A 22,500-nucleotide genomic window follows, 5' to 3' on the forward strand; every position below is an offset into this window, starting at 1 on the left:
AACATGCAGTATGGAACACTTCTACCACGGCTACCACTGTAGTACTAATGCAGTATAGAGGACTTCTACCATGGCTACCACTGTAGTACTAATGAAGTATAGAGGACTTCTACCATGGATACTACTGTAGTACTAATGCAGTATAGAGGACTTCTACCGTGGCTACTACTGTAGTACTAATGCAGGATGAAGGACTTCTACCATGGCTACTACTGTACTACTAATGCAGGATGGAGGACTTCCACCGTGGCCACCACTGTAGTACTAATGGAGTATAGAGGACTTCTACCATGGATACTACTGTAGTAGTAATACAGGATAGATGCAGGATGGAGGACTTCTACCATGGCTACCACTGTAATACTAATGTAGTATAGAAAACGTCTACCATGGATAACAATGTAGTACTAATGCAGGATACCATAAACACAGGATGGAGGACAAGGAGTGCAAATCCTTTAGCTTGAGAAGGCATTTGCTTGCAAACTTCCATCCAATTCACCATTTATTCAAAAACAGTCTTGCAATTTCTATCTGAAAAACACGTACAACCGTGTTCAGAACAATGGCTTCCAAAACCTGTTGAATGTACTGCAACCACAGTACAGTGATTTGTTTATCCCTCAATCAAGCCTCCCCCTATGGTTTTTGGTTACATCTACAAACCCAGTCCTTCCCAGCGCGGAAGTGATCTTACTGTTTTATTCAACTGGAGTTCCAGGATCACAGAACTCACTCTCCCCACAGTCTCATCATTTGAATGCCTTGTATTTAAAGCCTGTTGCTCAATGACTGTCATGTTCCTGAATCCTGTTCATGTTCCTGTTCACCCTCTACAACGACTTCTGCTTCAACTCGGGTTATGTGCCACCTACAGAAGTTCTCCAACGACTCCTTTGTCAGTTACATCGCAGAGGACACCAGGATGAGTACAGAGCCCTGGTGGAGAGGGTGGTGCGACAACGGGAGCATGTCTATGTTCCCCGGGTCCTATGTTCCCCGGGTTCTATGTTCCCCGCTTTGATTGATTGATTGATTGAACATTTTAGACCACCAGCCCTGATTCCAAACTCTAACCTTAACCAGTTCGAAAGAGGGCCTAAGCTTAACCGTTCGAAACAAGGCGGACATTAATAATTAATAAAATAATAAAAATTTATAAAATGTTCAATCTATTAATCAATCAAAGCGGGGAACATAGAACCCGGGGAACATAGGACCCGGGGAACATAGGGATGATCCCGCGACAACAACCACCTCCAACTAAACATCAGCTAGACCAAGGAGCTGGTGGGTGACTACCAGCAAAGCAAGAAGAGGCCCCCTACTCCAGACCAGGCTGCAGAAACAAATTAGTGGGGGAGCATAAAATGTTCTCGGGGGGGCACAATGGTTTTTCAACACAGGTTCCCTTTTATACGTTTCAGCTGGGACAACGGCGCTGTGGCTTGCTTGGCGCTGCCCACGGTGCTGAACTAAACAGCAGAGAGGCAATTGAAAAATCAAATTTCTCTATCTTAAGAACATTCACTTATACAAAAACAGACTGAACGGATATATATAACAGACCTGCTGGGGCAGCGGACTGAGAGCAGGGGACAGAGACAAGCTGGATAAGATGGTCAGGAAGGCCAGTAGCGTGGTTTGGGTGTAGCTGGACGCCCTAGTGAGGGTGGCGGAGAGGAGGAGCCTTGCTAAGCTCCAGGCCATCAGAGAAAACCCCTCCCACCCACTATACACAGACTTGGCTGACAGGAGGAGCATGTATTGTTATAAGGCTCACACTACCTAAATGCAGCACTGAACGGCACAGGAAGTCCTTCATTCCGACAGCCATCAGACTATACAATGCATCACTGTGCCTCACTGCATCACTGAGCACAGAGTGACATTTACCATCTTCCTGGACTCTTACTTTTTAAACAGCACTGTGCAATATTACACCTACTGTAGACTTCAGTATATTTTTACTGAATTTATTTACTGTATCTTTTATTCTATTTTTATTCTATTTCATTTTATTCTATTCTTAGGCCATTTGTTTTGTTATTCTTATCCGTGACTTGTTCTGTCTAAATGTTTAATGTTGAGTGATTTGGAGTGTCAAATTTCCCTCAGGATAATACATTTCTATTCTATTCTATTCTATATCTTTGAAAAGTCTCCATTTATTCAACACTTCTGAATTCACTGACAAACTGAACTGAACTGACAAAAATAAGGTGCATAAAAAAGCAAACAAAATTCCTCCACAGGCTACTCACCATCATTAGTAGAGCGGCAAGCGGCATTTGGGGACAGAGTGAAATCTTCTTAAAACACTGCCCCTCCACTCATTGCTGAACTTTTTTGTTAAGTCCTTCTCAAATGCCAACTGAATTAAATTGGCCTTGCGTCGATGAAGCATACTAAGGCGATGTTCTGTAAAGATGTTCTTGAGGGTAGAAAACGAATTCTCACAGAGTCCCGTGCTAGCTTCAGTAGTGTTGTTGTTGACATCAGTGCCCACTAGGGCTGTCCCCGACTAAGCATTTGGATAGTCGACTTTGATTGACCAAAAATAAAAAAAGATAAAAAAATATATATATTTTTCAGGGTGGGCACAGCTGACTCAGTGGGCGGGCCAGGCCCCCCAATGCCCGCCCATGGCGCCGGGTCTGCCCTACTCCCTAATCACTATCTAAATACAAGGCATCTGATCACATACTTAAGATGGCAACTACCGCCCTGTTTCTATTCTCACCTCCATCTCGAAAGTCATGGAAAAAATAGTCTACGAACAGGTCGAAAAGTACCTAGCGGAAAAAAATCTAATCTACGAATTCCAATCTGGCTTCAGAACATCCCACTCCACTGACACATGCCTTCTCTATTTGAATGACCACATCAAACAAGAGGTGGACGCAGGCAAATACTGCGGCATGGTCATGCTGGACCTACAAAAGGCCTTTGACACGGTCAATCACTCCATTCTGATTGACAAGCTAAAAGCAATTGGTTTTGATAGTCTATCAGTGAGCTGGATGCAATCCTACCTTGAGGGGAGGGAACAGATGGTGGAGGTAAACGGTACCCTACCCCCCCCCCCCTCACAGTGAGCTGTGGTGTTCCACAAGGAAGCATACTAGGACCGCTACTGTTCCTAATTTATGCAAATGACATGTCGTCAGCTTGTGACTGCAACTTGTTCCTGTTTGCGGACGACTCAGCCCTGCTGGTCTCTGACAAGAACAAGTTACAGGTTGAAAAAACCCTCAGCTCGGAACTAGGCAGAATCTGCATATGGCTCGCTGATAACAAACTATCATTACACATGGGCAAAACAGAGTCCATTCTCTTCGGTTCAAATAACAAACTCAGCAAGACCGACGGCTTCTCAGTTACAGTGGGTGACAATATTGTCACAAGGAAAGATGAAATTACCTACCTGGGTTCCATCCTAGAGGCTAATCTCTCCTGTGACAAAATGGCATCCAATGTAATAAAAAAAGTCAACCAACGAACTCGATTCTTGTACCGGATCTCCTCTCTGGTAAACAAGAACACCCTGAAGACTCTGGCAGGAGCACTCATTCAGGGGTACTACGACTATGCTTGCACCTCATGGTACCAAAGCACCTCAAAGGCGCTAAAAACAAAATTACAAACATCTCAAAACAAACTGGTCAGACTACTGCTTGACCTTACTCCTAGAACCCACCTCACCCCTGCCCACTTCGACAACCTAGGATGGCTTAGAGTAGACGACAGAGTACAACAACTTGCAATGGGCCTGGTCTACAAGATACACTACACGACCAAGGTACCCATGTACATGTCAAAATACTTCCCAAAGGTCAGTGAATACCACGATCACAACACCAGAGGGAGCTCCACAAATCATGTTAAACCCAGATTCGGCTCAAATAAGGGACTAAACACGTTTCGCAATTATGCCACATCAATGTGGAACGCCCTACCCAAAGCTGTAAAGGAATGTGGATCACTACCCACTTTCAAAACCTCTCTCAAGGGACACCTACGGGAGACTGCAATTCAACACTGGCCCCTGTAAATATCCTAACCCAACCCCCTCCAATGTACAGTCATTTACCTAGTATGGTTTTGTCAATAGTTCAATGTACAATTGTGTTTGTTTGTACAGTGTCTCCTCCCCCCCCCCCCTCAATGTACAGTGTTACTTGTTTATACAGTGTGCCCCCCGCCCCCCGCCCCCCCCCCCCCCCACCCCCCCACCCCCCCCCAACCACCTCCAATGTAAATTACCCAGTATGGTTGTCAATATCCCAATGTACCCAACCCCCCCCACCCAACCTCCTCCAATGTACAGTTTCTACGTCAAATGTATATACTCCCTTTTCTTGACTCCTTCTGTATCACAAACAGTACTGTATTTGCAAATCTGGTATGTCATAAATGTATAGATGTAGCAGTACTGACTATCTGTATGTCATGTATGTCATATATGTCTATATGAATTGAAAATGGGGGACCCTGATGGAAACAAGACAAACGTCTTTCTCAGGTCTGCATCCCCTTAACAATTGTATGTATTGAGCCGTACTGTATTGTACCCATTCTGCAATCTGTTAAATAAAGTTTTCATTCATTCATTCATTCATGGCGCCGCTACGACCGGCTGCCTGTCTGTGCGCTCCGTGGAGACTGTGCTTACTTTTGTTAATATTTATAGTTTTAAGAGTTTTGGAGTCTGGATCGCTCCAATTGTTGTTCAACATGAAGGCTATTCCACCTCCACGCTGTTTGCCGGATTCTACTGTTCTATCCTTGCAGTGAATGAAGAAGTGTTCGGCCGGTTGGATGGCGTGGTCTGGGACGTCCGGCGTCAACCAAGTCTCGGTGAAGCAGAGAACATTGCAGTCTCTAACGTCTCTCTGGAATTGAATCCTTGCTCGGATGTCGTCTAGTTTATTGTCTATTGATTGTACATTGGCTAGCAATATACTGGGTAGTGGCATCCTGTGCCGCCTGGTTCTCAATCTGTTACGGACTCCAGCTCTCTTTCCTCGCCGCCTGGTTCCTTTGTTCCTGGGGTCGAGATCTGGTCCTGATGTCCTCAAGATCTCAGCAGGCCATTGTTGTGGTTCAGAGAGCTGATCCAGAGAGTAATCCAGTCGGTAAGTTTCCCGTAATCCAATGTCTATGAGTGACTGACGGTCATACACATTAAATGCACCTACTGTTGGTACAGCATGTGACTTGTAACATTTTAGACCACTGTTACTCGCAATTCAAGGGTGGGTACAAGGCTCATTCTGCTAGCGGCTTCGGGAAATCTGATCATGCGGCCATTTTTCTTTCACCAAAATATAAACAAAGAATTAAGAGCACTCCTGTAGTCTCACGAGAGGTGCAGAAATGGGATGTGGAGTCAGAGGAGACGCTACAGGCTGCGCTTGAATGCACAGACTGGAGTATATTCCGTGACACAGATAACATTAATGACTACACGGAGACAGTGCTGGACTTTGTTCGTACATTGGTGGAAGAAACAATCCCCACTACCATAATTAAAGTTTACCCAAATCAAAAGCCCTGGGTAGACAAATCCGTCCGTGAAGCTCTGAAAGCGCGCACCACAGCATACAACGCTGGCCTGGTGGCAGGCAACATGAATGACCACAAGGTGGCGCGATACAACGTAAGGAGGACAGTAATAGAGGCAAAACGGCACTACAGGGATAAAATTGAACTTCAGTTTGAACAGGCTGACTCCAGAGCTATGTGGCAGGGCCTCAAAACGATGACAGACTACAAAGGCACCTCCCTCAAACTGAACAGTGACATCTCCTTAGCAAATGATCTCAATACCTTCTATGCGAGGTTTGAGGCTGGTAATAACAACACCAGCCTACAAGCCACGGCAATGGGGGGGGGGGGGGGGGGGGGGGTCTGCTGATCGAGACTCAGCGTTCAGGGTAACAGAGCATGAGGTGAGGCGGACCTTTAAAAAAGTGAATATCAGGAAGGCAGCAGGACCGGACGGCATCCCCGGCCGCGTCCTAAAAGTCTGTGCCGACCAACTGGCCCCGGTATTCACTGACATATTTAACCTGTCCTTAGAACAGGCTGTCATCCCCACCTGCCTGAAGAAGTCCACTATCATCCCTGTACCTAAAAAATCCAAGCCTGCTTGCCTCAACGACTACCGCCCTGTAGCTCTCACCTCCATAGCCATGAAGTGCTTTGAGAAGCTAGTAAAGGGCTACATCTGCTCCTCCCTCCCCATCTACCTGGACCCCCTGCAATTTGCATACCGCCCCAACAGGTCCACGGAGGACGCCATAGCCCATGTGCTGCACACAGCAGCATCACACCTGGACAAGAGGAAGGGGAACTATGTGAGAATGCTATTCATCGACTACAGCTCGGCATTCAATACCATAGTCCCCTCCAAACTCATAGCCAAGCTCAGGGACCTGGGCTTGAACTATGACTTCTGCCAGTGGGTCTTGGCCTTCCTGACGGGCAGACCCCAGGTGGTGAGAGCTGGCAACTGCACCTCCTCATCCATCACCCTCAACATAGGGGCCCCCCAGGGCTGTGTTCTGAGTCCCCTCCTCTACTCCCTGTACACACACGACTGTGTGGCTCAGCGGAGTAACAACACAATCATCAAATTTGCTGACGACACAGTAGTGGTGGGCCTGATCTCTGCAAACGACGAGAGAGCGTACCTGGAAGAGGTCAAGGTCCTGGCGGGATGGTGCCAGGAGAACAGCCTCTCCCTGAACGTCAGCAAAACAAAGGAGATGTTTGTGGACTTTAGGAGGTCGGGGGTCAAGGACTACAGCCCCCTCAGCATCGACGGGGCACCGGTTGAGAGAGTGAACAGTTTTAAGTACCTCGGAGCCCACATATCCGAGGACTTGACATGGACCACACACATTGACAGTGTTGTGAAGAAGGCACGACAACGCCTCTACTTCCTCAGGCGCCTAAGGAAGTTCCAAGTCAGTCAGAAGATCCTTAAGAACTTCTACTCATGTACAATAGAGAGCATCCTGACTGGCAACATCACCTCCTGGTTTGGGAATAGCACTGCACAAGACCGAAGCAGACTACAAAGAGTGACACGTTCAGCCGAACGCACAATTGGAGGGGGACTTCCCACCCTCCAGAACATTTACAACAAGCGGTGCAGGGGTAAGGCTAAGAGAATAATCAAGGACTCCAGCCACCCGAACAACTGCCTCTTTGAACTGCTGCGGTCAGGCAAGCAATACCGCAGTCTCAAGGCGAGCACAGAAAGACTCAGAATAAGCTTCTAGCCCCAGGCCATCAGGCTGCTCAACGAACAATAAACACTATGCAACAACCATCAAATGCACACAGCACACACATCCACATGCACACACTCACTTTAAACAAACAACACACTGCAGCACCCACTCCACACTTTAGATCACCTAAACACACTTTATATTTATTGGTAAAGGATTTGCACTACAACTCGTACACCTTACTGTAAATTGTACCTAAATTGTACCTCATCCCATTTCTGCTTTGCACTATATAGTATTGTATATAAGTACATTGCATAGTATATTGTATATTGTATGGTAACTCAGTTACTTCTATTCTGCATCGAACATTGTACATATGTCTATACTGAACACTGTGACCTCTATTTTTACTTCTATTTTACATGCTATACTATTTTATTTCATACATATCTTGTCTAGCACAGTCTCTGGAGCGTAACAGTGAGAAGCATTTTGTATAAAAGTATTCTGTACTTCTGTATGACAACTATTAAAGAAACTTGAAACTTGAAACTTGAGGGGAGGAGGTGGAGATGTTGGACAGCTACAAATTCCTGGGAGTGCACTTGAACAATAAACTGGACAACATTGAGGCCCTCTACAGAAAGGGTCAGAGCAGGTTGTTCTTCCTGAGGAGACTCAGGTCCTTCAACTACTAGTGCAACAGGCTGTTGCAGTTGTTTTACCAGTCTGTAGTAGCCAGCGTCCTCTTTTTTGCCATGGTATGCTACATTCAGCCATAGACTGAACAACCTCCTCAAGCCCCATGCTAACGCCTCTCCAACTCAATAACTGGACAACCTCCTCAAGCCCCATGCGAACGCCTCTCCAACTCAATAACTCAATAACATCCACAGTTATCCAAGGTGTTCCCCACAGTCCTGTACTCTGGCCGCTCCTTTTCATCATCTACATCCTCCCTCTCGGTCAGATTCCCCATCATTTCAACCTGGACTTGCACTGCTATGCTGATGATACTCAGATATACCTTAGCACCAAATTCCTCGCAGAACCCACCCCCTCTCACAGTGAAATCCTCTTTGAAAAGCTGTCCTGGCCGGTAATTAGTGCCGATATCCTAGTGCCTATATGAAAGTTTCATTAAGTCACAAGAAGGTCATTTGCATTTGCATTAACATTGAACTTTTGAAGATTTTCACTTACCAGGGTACATCCATGAAATAAAGAGGGAGTGTGGGCCGGACACTGTGACGTTATGTGGGGACGGGATCCCAATCGGGCAGGAGAGTGACGTTTGGACAACATACCTATCACTCAAACTGCTCCCGCCTGCTGTACTGGCCTCCAACTCATACACATAGCTGAGAGAGGGATGAGAGACAAGGAAAGAGAAAGAGAGAGATATAGAGAAAGATAGAGACAAACAAGAAAAAGTAGACAGAGAGATAAAACAAATAGCATTAAATATGTATTTTTAATAATATATATTCTGTATATATGCGCAAAGTGCCTAAAACCTGTTTAACACACACCTAAAATGTGATTATTCTGCTTATACAGTAATGGTAATTTGCCAACAATATTAAATAAAAGCAATCACACATTTTTGGTGAAAGTTATACTGTACACTTGCCATTGGTGTGTTTTCCTTCCCAGTTGTTAGTTTATCAAGTTGATAAGTGAGCTGTGCTTCGCCACAGTTGATAACATGTACGCTTTTGATGAATGAATGAATTAATGAATGAATGAATGAAACTGGACTTTGAAGAAGTCTTTATTTGTAGCACATTGCTAAATCGTCATGCAGCCTACACACACATGCAAGATGGGCGACACATAGGACACACACACACATATGAATTTTTTGGGTCGCCATTGAAATGTCCTCTCTGCGCTTGACCCATCCCATCATGTTAACCACTACACCACCGTCCTGCCGTAATATAGATGAATAATATATTAACTAAGCTGGCTGGCTTCAGTAGTGATTTAGCTTGATCCAACTGCCAACTTTGGTTGCGCATCATTATAATCAAGTGTTATCAACTGGGAAACCTTTGGCTAACTGTATGCCACTAGACGCAAATAAAAGTGTTGCCATCAGCTGGTAAACCTTTGTGGCAAACAGTCAGTCCCTCAGTTCCCTCTCCACTCCCAAGTCCAACGCTCACAGTTTCAGGGACAAAGCCTTTTCCAGGGCAGATTCCAGGCTCTGGAACTCTCTCCCCCAAGACATTACAGACTCAGAGTCCCTCACAGTTTTCAAATCCTGCCTCAAGACCCATCCTTTCTCCACTGTCTTCTCTTAGCCCCCACATCCATCCTTGTGTATTTGTGTTGTCTGTTGTTGGTCTCACTACCTCTGCCCCTTTGTGTAAAGTGACTTTGAGTTCTAGAATTAAATGTAAATCACATTTATTATTATTATTATTATTATTATTATTATTATTATTATTATTATTATTATTATTATTATTATTATTATTATTATTATTATTATTATTATTATTATTATTATTATTATTATTATTATTATTATTATTATTATTATTATTATTATTATTATTATTATTATTATTATTATTATTATTATTATTATTATTATTATTATTATTATTATTATTATTATTATTATTATTATTATTATTATTATTATTATTATTATTATTATTATTATTATTATTATTATTATTATTATTATTATTATTATTATTATTATTATTATTATTATTATTATTATTATTATTATTATTATTATTATTATTATTATTATTATTATTATTATTATTATTATTATTATTATTATTATTATTATTATTATTATTATTATTATTATTATTATTATTATTATTATTATTATTATTATTATTATTATTATTATTATTATGATGATTATTATTATTATGATGATGATTATGATTATGATTATGATTATGCTTATGATTATGATTATGATTCTGATTCTGATTATTATTATTATTATTATTATTATTATTATTATTATTATTATTATTATTATTATTATTATTATTATTATTATTATTATTATTATTATTATTATTATTATTATTATTATTATTATTATTATTATTATTATTATTATTATTATTATTATTATTATTATTATTATTATTATTATTATTATTATTATTATTATTATTATTATTATTATTATTATTATTATTATTATTATTATTATTATTATTATTATTATTATTATTATGATGATTATTATTATGATGATTATTATTATTATGATGATTATGATTATGATGATTATGATGATTATGATTATGATGATTATGATGATTATGATGATTATGATGATTATTATTATTATTATTATTATTATTATTATTATTATTATTATTATTATTATTATTATTATTATTATTATTATTATTATTATTATTATTATTATTATTATTATTATTATTATTATTATTATTATTATTATTATTATTATTATTATTATTATTATTATTATTATTATTATTATTATTATTATTATTATTATTATTATTATTATTATTATTATTATTATTATTTATTATTATTATTATTATAATACCATTGTTGCCAGAAAGTGGTTGCTTTGGCAAACTTGTGGCCAACTGTTAATGCCATTGAGACAAACAAGAAAAAGTAGACAGAGAGATAAAACAAATAGCATTAAATATGTATTTTTTAATAATATATATTCTGTATATATGCGCAAAGTGCCTAAAACCTGTTTAACACACACCTAAAATGTGATTATTCTGCTTATACAGTAATGGTAATTTGCCAACAATATTAAATAAAAGCAATCACACATTTTTGGTGAAAGTTATACTGTACACTTGCCATTGGTGTGTTTTCCTTCCCAGTTGTTAGTTTATCAAGTTGATAAGTGAGCTGTGCTTCGCCACAGTTGATAACATGTACGCTTTTGATGAATGAATGAATTAATGAATGAATGAATGAAACTGGACTTTGAAGAAGTCTTTATTTGTAGCACATTGCTAAATCGTCATGCAGCCTACACACACATGCAAGATGGGCGACACATAGGACACACACACACATATGAATTTTTTGGGTCGCCATTGAAATGTCCTCTCTGCGCTTGACCCATCCCATCATGTTAACCACTACACCACCGTCCTGTATAGATGAATAATATATTAACTAAGCTGGCTGGCTTCAGTAGTGATTTAGCTTGATCCAACTGCCAACTTTGGTTGCGCATCATTATAATCAAGTGTTATCAACTGGGAAACCTTTGGCTAACTGTATGCCACTAGACGCAAATAAAAGTGTTGCCATCAGCTGGTAAACCTTTGTGGCAAACAGTCAGTCCCTCAGTTCCCTCTCCACTCCCAAGTCCAACGCTCACAGTTTCAGGGACAAAGCCTTTTCCAGGGCAGATTCCAGGCTCTGGAACTCTCTCCCCCAAGACATTACAGACTCAGAGTCCCTCACAGTTTTCAAATCCTGCCTCAAGACCCATCCTTTCTCCACTGTCTTCTCTTAGCCCCCACATCCATCCTTGTGTATTTGTGTTGTCTGTTGTTGGTCTCACTACCTCTGCCCCTTTGTGTAAAGTGACTTTGAGTTCTAGAATTAAATGTAAATCACATTTATTATTATTATTATTATTATTATTATTATTATTATTATTATTATTATTATTATTATTATTATTATTATTATTATTATTATTATTATTATTATTATTATTATTATTATTATTATTATTATTATTATTATTATTATTATTATTATTATTATTATTATTATTATGATGATTATTATTATTATGATGATGATGATGATTATGATTATGATTATGCTTATGATTATGATTATGATTATGATTCTGATTATTATTATTATTAGTATTATTATTATTATTATTATTATTATTATTATTATTATTATTATTATTATTATTATTATTATTATTATTATTATTATTATTATTATTATTATTATTATTATTATTATTATTATTATTATTATTATTATTATTATTATTATTATTATTATTATTATTATTATTATTATTATTATTATTATTATTATTATTATTATTATTATTATTATTATTATTATTATTATTATTATGATGATTATTATTATGATGATTATTATTATTATGATGATTATGATTATGATGATTATGATGATTATGATTATGATGATTATGATGATTATGATGATTATGATGATTATTATTATTATTATTATTATTATTATTATTATTATTATTATTATTATTATTATTATTATTATTATTATTATTATTATTATTATTATTATTATTATTATTATTATTATTATTATTATTATTATTATTATTATTATTATTATTATTATTATTATTATTATTATTATTATTATTATTATTATTATTATTATTATTATTATTATTATTATTATTATTATTATTATTATTATTTATTATTATTATTATTATAATACCATTGTTGCCAGAAAGTGGTTGCTTTGGCAAACTTGTGGCCAACTGTTAATGCCATTGAGACAAACAAGAAAAAGTAGACAGAGAGATAAAACAAATAGCATTAAATATGTATTTTTTAATAATATATATTCTGTATATATGCGCAAAGTGCCTAAAACCTGTTTAACACACACCTAAAATGTGATTATTCTGCTTATACAGTAATGGTAATTTGCCAACAATATTAAATAAAAGCAATCACACATTTTTGGTGAAAGTTATACTGTACACTTGCCATTGGTGTGTTTTCCTTCCCAGTTGTTAGTTTATCAAGTTGATAAGTGAGCTGTGCTTCGCCACAGTTGATAACATGTACGCTTTTGATGAATGAATGAATTAATGAATGAATGAATGAAACTGGACTTTGAAGAAGTCTTTATTTGTAGCACATTGCTAAATCGTCATGCAGCCTACACACACATGCAAGATGGGCGACACATAGGACACACACACACATATGAATTTTTTGGGTCGCCATTGAAATGTCCTCTCTGCGCTTGACCCATCCCATCATGTTAACCACTACACCACCGTCCTGCCGTAATATAGATGAATAATATATTAACTAAGCTGGCTGGCTTCAGTAGTGATTTAGCTTGATCCAACTGCCAACTTTGGTTGCGCATCATTATAATCAAGTGTTATCAACTGGGAAACCTTTGGCTAACTGTATGCCACTAGACGCAAATAAAAGTGTTGCCATCAGCTGGTAAACCTTTGTGGCAAACAGTCAGTCCCTCAGTTCCCTCTCCACTCCCAAGTCCAACGCTCACAGTTTCAGGGACAAAGCCTTTTCCAGGGCAGATTCCAGGCTCTGGAACTCTCTCCCCCAAGACATTACAGACTCAGAGTCCCTCACAGTTTTCAAATCCTGCCTCAAGACCCATCCTTTCTCCACTGTCTTCTCTTAGCCCCCACATCCATCCTTGTGTATTTGTGTTGTCTGTTGTTGGTCTCACTACCTCTGCCCCTTTGTGTAAAGTGACTTTGAGTTCTAGAATTAAATGTAAATCACATTTATTATTATTATTATTATTATTATTATTATTATTATTATTATTTATTATTATTATTATTATTATTATTATTATTATTATTATTATTATTATTATTATTATTATTATTATTATTATTATTATTATTATTATTATTATTATTATTATTATTATTATTATTATTATTATTATTATTATTATTATTATTATTATTATTATTATTATTATTATTATTATTATTATTATTATTATTATTATTATTATTATTATTATTATTATTATTATTATTATTATTATTATTATTATTATTATTATTATTATTATTATTATTATTATTATTATTATTATTATTATTATTATTATTATGATTATTATTATGATTATGATTATGATTATGATTATGCTTATGATTATGATTATGATTCTGATTATTATTATTATTATTATTATTATTATTATTATTATTATTATTATTATTATTATTATTATTATTATTATTATTATTATTATTATTATTATTATTATTATTATTATTATTATTATTATTATTATTATTATTATTATTATTATTATTATTATTATTATTATTATTATTATTATTATTATTATTATTTATTATTATTATTATTATAATACCATTGTTGCCAGAAAGTGGTTGCTTTGGCAAACTTGTGGCCAACTGTTAATGCCATTGAGACAAACAAGAAAAAGTAGACAGAGAGATAAAACAAATAGCATTAAATATGTATTTTTAATAATATATATTCTGTATATATGCGCAAAGTGCCTAAAACCTGTTTAACACACACCTAAAATGTGATTATTCTGCTTATACAGTAATGGTAATTTGCCAACAATATTAAATAAAAGCAATCACACATTTTTGGTGAAAGTTATACTGTACACTTGCCATTGGTGTGTTTTCCTTCCCAGTTGTTAGTTTATCAAGTTGATAAGTGAGCTGTGCTTCGCCACAGTTGATAACATGTACGCTTTTGATGAATGAATGAATTAATGAATGAATGAATGAAACTGGACTTTGAAGAAGTCTTTATTTGTAGCACATTGCTAAATCGTCATGCAGCCTACACACACATGCAAGATGGGCGACACATAGGACACACACACACATATGAATTTTTTGGGTCGCCATTGAAATGTCCTCTCTGCGCTTGACCCATCCCATCATGTTAACCACTACACCACCGTCCTGCCGTAATATAGATGAATAATATATTAACTAAGCTGGCTGGCTTCAGTAGTGATTTAGCTTGATCCAACTGCCAACTTTGGTTGCGCATCATTATAATCAAGTGTTATCAACTGGGAAACCTTTGGCTAACTGTATGCCACTAGACGCAAATAAAAGTGTTGCCATCAGCTGGTAAACCTTTGTGGCAAACAGTCAGTCCCTCAGTTCCCTCTCCACTCCCAAGTCCAACGCTCACAGTTTCAGGGACAAAGCCTTTTCCAGGGCAGATTCCAGGCTCTGGAACTCTCTCCCCCAAGACATTACAGACTCAGAGTCCCTCACAGTTTTCAAATCCTGCCTCAAGACCCATCCTTTCTCCACTGTCTTCTCTTAGCCCCCACATCCATCCTTGTGTATTTGTGTTGTCTGTTGTTGGTCTCACTACCTCTGCCCCTTTGTGTAAAGTGACTTTGAGTTCTAGAATTAAATGTAAATCACATTTATTATTATTATTATTATTATTATTATTATTATTATTATTATTATTATTATTATTATTATTATTATTATTATTATTATTATTATTATTATTATTATTATTATTATTATTATTATTATTATTATTATTATTATTATTATTATTATTATTATTATTATTATTATTATTATTATTATTATTATTATTATTATTATTATTATTATTATTATTATTATTATTATTATTATTATTATTATTATTATTATTATTATTATTATTATTATTATTATTATTATTATTATGATGATTATTATTATTATTATTATTATTATTATTATTATTATTATTATTATTATTATTATTATTATTATTATGATGATTATTATTATTATTATGATGATTATGATTATGATTATGATTATGCTTATGATTCTGATTCTGATTCTGATTCTGATTCTGATTCTGATTCTGATTCTGATTCTGATTATTATTATTATTATTATTATTATTATTATTATTATTATTATTATTATTATTATTATTATTATTATTATTATTATTATTATTATTATTATTATTATTATTATTATTATTATTATTATTATTATTATTATTATTATTATTATTATTATTATTATTATTATTATTATTATTATTATTATTATTATTATTATTATTATTATTATTATTATTATTATTATTATTATTATTATTATTATTATTATTATTATTATTATTATTATTATTATTTATTATTATTATTATTATAATACCATTGTTGCCAGAAAGTGGTTGCTTTGGCAAACTTGTGGCCAACTGTTAATGCACATTTTATATGGGTTTAAAATACATCTGTAGGGGATCTTTAAGATCTGTCTTTATATGTCTCCTTATTGTTTAATATGCATTTTCTTTCTATATCATCCCCCCCCCCCCTCTTATTCCCTCTATTTGTAATGACATCAGAAGATAGATGTGCCTTTTAAGAGCTGGCTGATGTTAAGGCTTACATTAGCGGTGTGGGCCACCATTGAAAATTAGGGGCCTTTAATTTGCTATAAACATTCATAGGTAGTGGCATTAGCACACTGTACCAGTGTAGTGTTTTAAAATAGGTGAACATTAGTGCTTTTGTAGTGTCTCAGAAATCAGTAAGTGAAAAACTAGCTGAAAGGACTGTATTACTGTGTCACACACACACACACACACACACACACACACACACACACACACACACACACACACACACACACACACACACACACACACACACACACACACACACACACACACACACACACACACACACACACACACACACACACACACACACACACACACACACACACACACACACACACACACACACACACACACACACACACACAAACACACTTTCTATATGTTTTATGTTTTCCCACCGAATTGTTCAACAGACTACTTAAAATGGCTTGGCAGCATTTCTACACCCTTCATTGAGAAGGCGAGGATCTATGAATACTAATGCAGTGTCTGTTCGAGGCATGGCCGTCCAGAGTGTATGCCCGTTCAGAACGTCAAATGTCCATGGCACCTCGACTCTCCAAATTTTCATAACCAGCTTGTTGGGCACAAACCTACTAGACCTAAGAGAGTTTTATGATCTCCCCGGCGTATCATTCTTTCTCTACTTGCAGCTAAGGTCGGTGCTCAGGGCTCATGGGGTGCCGTGGGCTCAAGCGTTGCACCCACACCCGTTTGTCGGGCTTATCGGAGACAGGACAACCTCAAGAGGATTTGTCTCAGAGTTTTACACACTCAACGGTTAAATTTAGATTTCTTTTATGTTATGTGAAATAAAACACATGAGACAGCATGTTCTCTACGTTTAGACTTATACATCATCGATTTAGAGTGGAGTAAATCATTTCCGTCTACACAAGCATTTTTATCGCTGCCCCAGAAAAGATTTCCTTCTATTCTTGCTCCCCTATTTAATGCATATCTCAAGACCTTTCACTATACTGGGCATTCGCGTCAATCGCGTGCCTCAGTGTGTAGTACTTGAGTCCTAACAGCGTGTGCCGGTGTAAACTGTCAATGGGGAAGATTAATTGAGCGCACATGAAGTAGCCTACTGCAAACTGTATGAAGTAGGCAACACGGTGGAAAACTCGTGAAATGTAAAAAAGACAGTCATATTTGTTGAGCAATATGGATGATTGATGATGAGCATATCACTGTAAGCGCCACATATAGTGGGAGTTTGTGCTGTGTGGTGAAATGAGTTTGGTCAATTATGAGTCCCATTGTTGTGACATATAGTGTTTACTGGGCTCCATTGTCATGTCAAAAGATGCAACAATATTTTCTATCAGTGTGCTGCACGTAGCGTTGTTTTGGAAGCGAGAGGGTCCGTGTCATCATTTTCACAATCTCCGTCTCCGCCTGTCCACACAACCCTGGATTTTGAAAATAAAGACCGGGTCTGTACTGTACTGTGGACATGAGTTTCAGTCAGTTTTCCAAGTGTTGCTACTACCTGTAATTGTGAGTACATTACAGTTATCATGCAGGCACGCTGTGTTTTTGTAGTTAGCTAACATTATGAACTAGCAAATGTTGTGTGATTGTGATCAGTAGTATTAACTCGCGGATGATCGCTGTGTGTAGTCTATGTTGTAGGATGTCGTCTGGTAACGTTAAATATATTTGTATTGTTGTGTTTAGAGAGAGATAGAGATGGATAGAGAGAGAGAGAGATAATTAGAATGTGAAATTGAATGATTGAGTGTGTGCCTGGCAGACCACTTGGGACCATGTTACGTAAAGGAAATCACAGCTAACCAGGTTTCAACCGGTTAATGACAGCGGATAGCCGGGTCTCAAAATAACCGCTATGCACATCCCTAGTCCGAACGCACATGTGTGCCTGCGTTCGTGTGTCCGTGCACACGTGTGTGTTGTGGGGCCAGCCAGGAGGGAATAGGTTAATTCTCTCGTCATCCTAGACACTTCCTGAGCTGCCGAGCCAAAGTGACAGCTAATCAACATTGTCATAAATAATCAATGGCCACTTTGGGCACAGACACTAACACACCCACGTGTACACACACACACACACACACGCACGCACGCACGCACGCACGCAAGCACACACGCACATAAGTACGTACAAACGTGCAAAGAGAAACACACTCACAGTCACACATCTGCCCAGATAATGGGGCCGGCGCACCCTGTGTAATGCAGGGCTAAATTGGGAAAAGAAAAGGAGGGATGGCGTGGGGGGTGCGTTGACGAGGTAAGAGGGAGAGAGGGAGCACGGAAGGAGAGAAGTGGGAGGGACAGAGAGAGAGAGAGAGAGGTGAAAGGAAGAAGAGAGAAAGAGAAGAGAGGGGTCAGGTCGGGAATGCCTGCCCGCAGGTTATCTGGAATTAGAGAAAATGGAATGTCTCACACAACTCTCGTCCTTCCTTCAACATACCGGTGCACATGCCTCACTGGAGCGTGGAGAGCTGGCGGAGAGGTTCGGTGGGTACCCATGGAATTATATTTAAAGTGGAAGGGAGAGGCACAGAGGAGGAGAGGGACATAGGGAAGGTCGCAACATAGATGGTTGGCCGGTGTGCGGGGGAGGACAATGACACGAGTGTCATTAATCATGGCATTGTGTCAAAGCATATGATCACGATACCTTCACACACGCTACATGTGATTACAATGTGCTGATAGCAAAGTTTTGATGTGCGAAGTCATGTTGCGTCAAAACACGTGGTGTAAGAAAACACAGGAAGATAGAGAGAGAAGATAGAGAGAGCTCACACCTGAAGAAGAAAAGAGACTGAAGGGCAGAAGAGAAGAGAAGAGAAGAGAAGAGAAGAGAAGAGAAGAGAAGAGAAGAGAAGAGAAGAGAAGAGAAGAGAAGAGAAGAGAAGAGAAGAGAAGAGAAACGAGTCTGCCATTTCACATGTAACATACAGGTAATTGGAATATAAAAAAAGGGTAATTCCACCTCAGTATTAAAACGGATGTGGATTGATAAATAAAGGTTAAATGAAAGCAAACAGATAAATAAAAGGTACGCTTCACTGCCGTGTGTAAACAAACAACTGCCACATCTCCCGGTGTGATTTTAATGTGTGTGGCATTATGTTGTCTGTCATCGCCACATCAAATATTTGCTCATTAAATGACACACATGCACGCGTATACACACACACCCTGGAAGATAGACATGGATGGGATGGTGAAGGTTTCAAAATACTGTCTCTCTCTCTCACATACACAGACACACACACACACAACACACACACACACACACACACACACGCGCACGCACGAACGCACGCACGCACGCATGCACGCATGTGTTTGTGTGTGTGTGTGTGTGTGTGTGTGCGTGTGTGTGTGTGTGTGTGTGTGTGTGTGTGGGTCGCTGGTGGTCACCTGTGGTTTGGCAGCAGGCCAGTGTCGGTATAGTTGTATTGCCAGTGGTCGCCAGTGAACAGGGTGCGGCCGTCCCTGATCAAGCGGTACCGGGAGACGAGGCCATTGGGCCACAGCGGCTCTGTCCAGTACAACTCCACCACAGACACGCTCACCTGCACATGACCCGCCCTTGACCACACTCCTACAAGAAGAGAGGAGGGGAGAGAAGGAGGAGGAACTAGGATGTTGATTGGTTGATAACAAAAATGTATTATGCACACTATAGGACAGTGGTTCTCCACCAGGGGGGCTTGAGGAGGTTTTAATGGCTCCCCAGAAAAATAGGTTATTTTCACTATTCATTGACTAGAAGTTAGACCCCAACCACACAATGAGGTAGAATGAGGAACAAGTAGGCCTATAGATTGTTATGGAATTCTGGACTAAATCACATCTAATACAAATCTGCTTAATGCGGGTCCCCAAAACTAAATCTCATCAAATGGGAGTCTGTGGTCTAATGCTTGTAAATTCGGGGGTCGAGGTTGAGAAGCACTGTGATAGGGTTAGGGTTAGGGTTAGAGAGTGGCTGGGAGGCAAGATAGAAGAAGGAACACCTTGTTTGAGTGGTTGATAAGGAATACATTGTATTTAGTAACATAATGAATTAATAATGAAAGAAATATACAGCAGATGTTACACTAATGGATTTGGACCAAGTATTTAAAACGATTGAAGCTCACAGCCGGTTACCATTGTGGCCGGCATTGTGAGGGAAGAGGGCAGACAAGGAAAGGAAATGAGGGAGAGAGGAGAGGAGGTACTGTAGGAGAGAGGAGAGGAGGTAGTAGAGAGGAGAGGAGGTAGTGGAGAGGAGAAGAGGTAGTAGAGAGGAGAGGAGGTAGTGGAGAGGAGAAGAGGTAGTAGAGAGGAGAGGAGGTAGTAGAGAGGAGAGGAGGTAGGAGAGAGGATAGGAGGTAGTGGAGAGGAGAGGAGGTAGGAGAGAGGAGAGGAGGTAGGAGAGAGGAGAGGAGGTAGGAGAGAGGAGAGGAGGTAGTAGAGAGGAGAGGAGGTAGTGGAGAGGAGAGGAGGTAGTAGAGAGGAGAGGAGGTAGTAGAGAGGAGAGGAGGTAGGAGAGAGGAGAGGAGGTAGGAGAGAGGAGAGGAGGTAGTGGAGAGGAGAAGAGGTAGGAGAGAGGAGAGGAGGTAGGAGAGAGGAGAGGAGGTAGTGGAGAGGAGAAGAGGTAGTAGAGAGGAGAGGAGGTAGTAGAGAGGAGAGGAGGTAGTAGAGAGGAGAGGAGGTAGGAGAGAGGAGAGGAGGTAGGAGAGAGGAGAGGAGGTAGTGGAGAGGAGAAGAGGTAGGAGAGAGGAGAGGAGGTAGTAGAGAGGAGAGGAGGTAGTGGAGAGGAGAGGAGGTAGGAGAGAGGAGAGGAGGTAGTGGAGAGGAGAAGAGGTAGTAGAGAGGAGAGGAGGTAGTAGAGAGGAGAGGAGGTAGTAGAGAGGAGAGGAGGTAGGAGAGAGGAGAGGAGGTAGGAGAGAGGAGAGGAGGTAGTGGAGAGGAGAAGAGGTAGGAGAGAGGAGAGGAGGTAGTAGAGAGGAGAGGAGGTAGTGGAGAGGAGAGGAGGTAGTGGAGAGGAGAGGAGGTAGGAGAGAGGAGAGGAGGTAGGAGAGAGGAGAGGAGGTAGGAGAGAGGAGAGGAGGTAGGAGAGAGGAGAGGAGGTAGGAGAGAGGAGAGGAGGTAGGAGAGAGGAGAGGAGGTAGGAGAGAGGAGAGGAGGTAGGAGAGAGGAGAGGAGGTAGGAGAGAGGAGAGGAGGTAGTAGAGAGGAGAGGAGGTAGTAGAGAGGAGAGGAGGTACTGTAGGAGAGAGGAGAGGAGGTAGTGGAGAGGAGAGGAGAGGAGGTAGTGGAGAGGAGAGGAGGTAGGAGAGGAGAGGAGAGGAGGTAGTGGAGAGGAGAGGAGAGGAGGTAGGAGAGAGGAGAGGAGGTAGGAGAGAGGAGAGGAGGTAGTGGAGAGGAGAGGAGGTAGTAGAGAGGAGAGGAGGTAGGAGAGAGGAGAGGAGGTAGGAGAGGAGAGGAGGTAGGAGAGGAGAGGAGGTAGTAGAGAGGAGAGGATGTAGGAGAGAGGAGAGGAGGTAGTGGAGAGGAGAGGAGGTAGGAGAGAGGAGAGGAGGTAGGAGAGGAGAGGAGGTAGTAGAGAGGAGAGGAGATAGTAGAGAGGAGAGGAGGTAAGGAGAGGAGAGGAGGTAGGAGAGAGGAGAGGAGGTAGGAGAGAGGAGAGGAGGTAGGAGAGAGGAGAGGAGGTAGTAGAGAGGAGAGGGGGTAGGATAGAGGAGAGGAGGTAGGAGAGAGGAGAGGAGATAGTAGAGAGGAGAGGAGGTAGGAGAGAGGAGAGGAGGTAGGAGAGGAGGTAGGAGAGAGGAGAGGAGGTAGGAGAGAGGAGAGGAGGTAGGAGAGAGGAGAGGAGGTAGTAGAGAGGAGAGGAGGTAGGAGAGAGGAGAGGAGGTAGTAGAGAGGAGAGGAGGTAGGAGAGAGGAGAGGAGGTAGGAGAGAGGAGAGGAGGTAGGAGAGAGGAGAGGAGAGGAGGTAGTAGAGAGGAGAGGAGAGGAGGTAGGAGAGAGGAGAGGAGGTAGGATAGAGGAGAGGAGGTAGGAGAGAGGAGAGGAGAGGAGGTAG

At 39.3% G+C, this 22,500-nt stretch overlaps 1 protein-coding gene across 1 annotated transcript in view; it reads right to left on the reverse strand.

The window, feature by feature from the left end:
• Positions 1-22,500, reverse strand: part of ush2a (Usher syndrome 2A (autosomal recessive, mild)) — a gene marked incomplete at both ends in the record, with an annotated part of 469,579 nt that overhangs the window by 4,830 nt on the left and 442,249 nt on the right. Inside the window, 2 exon segments of the mRNA XM_084308263.1 lie at positions 8,451-8,608; positions 19,847-20,030. Coding sequence (XP_084164389.1) covers positions 8,451-8,608; positions 19,847-20,030 — 342 coding nt within the window.

This window comes from Notolepis coatsorum (genome assembly GCF_963971535.1).
Source record: "Notolepis coatsorum genome assembly, chromosome: 2".
In the NCBI taxonomy this organism is placed as follows: Eukaryota; Metazoa; Chordata; class Actinopteri; order Aulopiformes; family Paralepididae; genus Notolepis; species Notolepis coatsorum.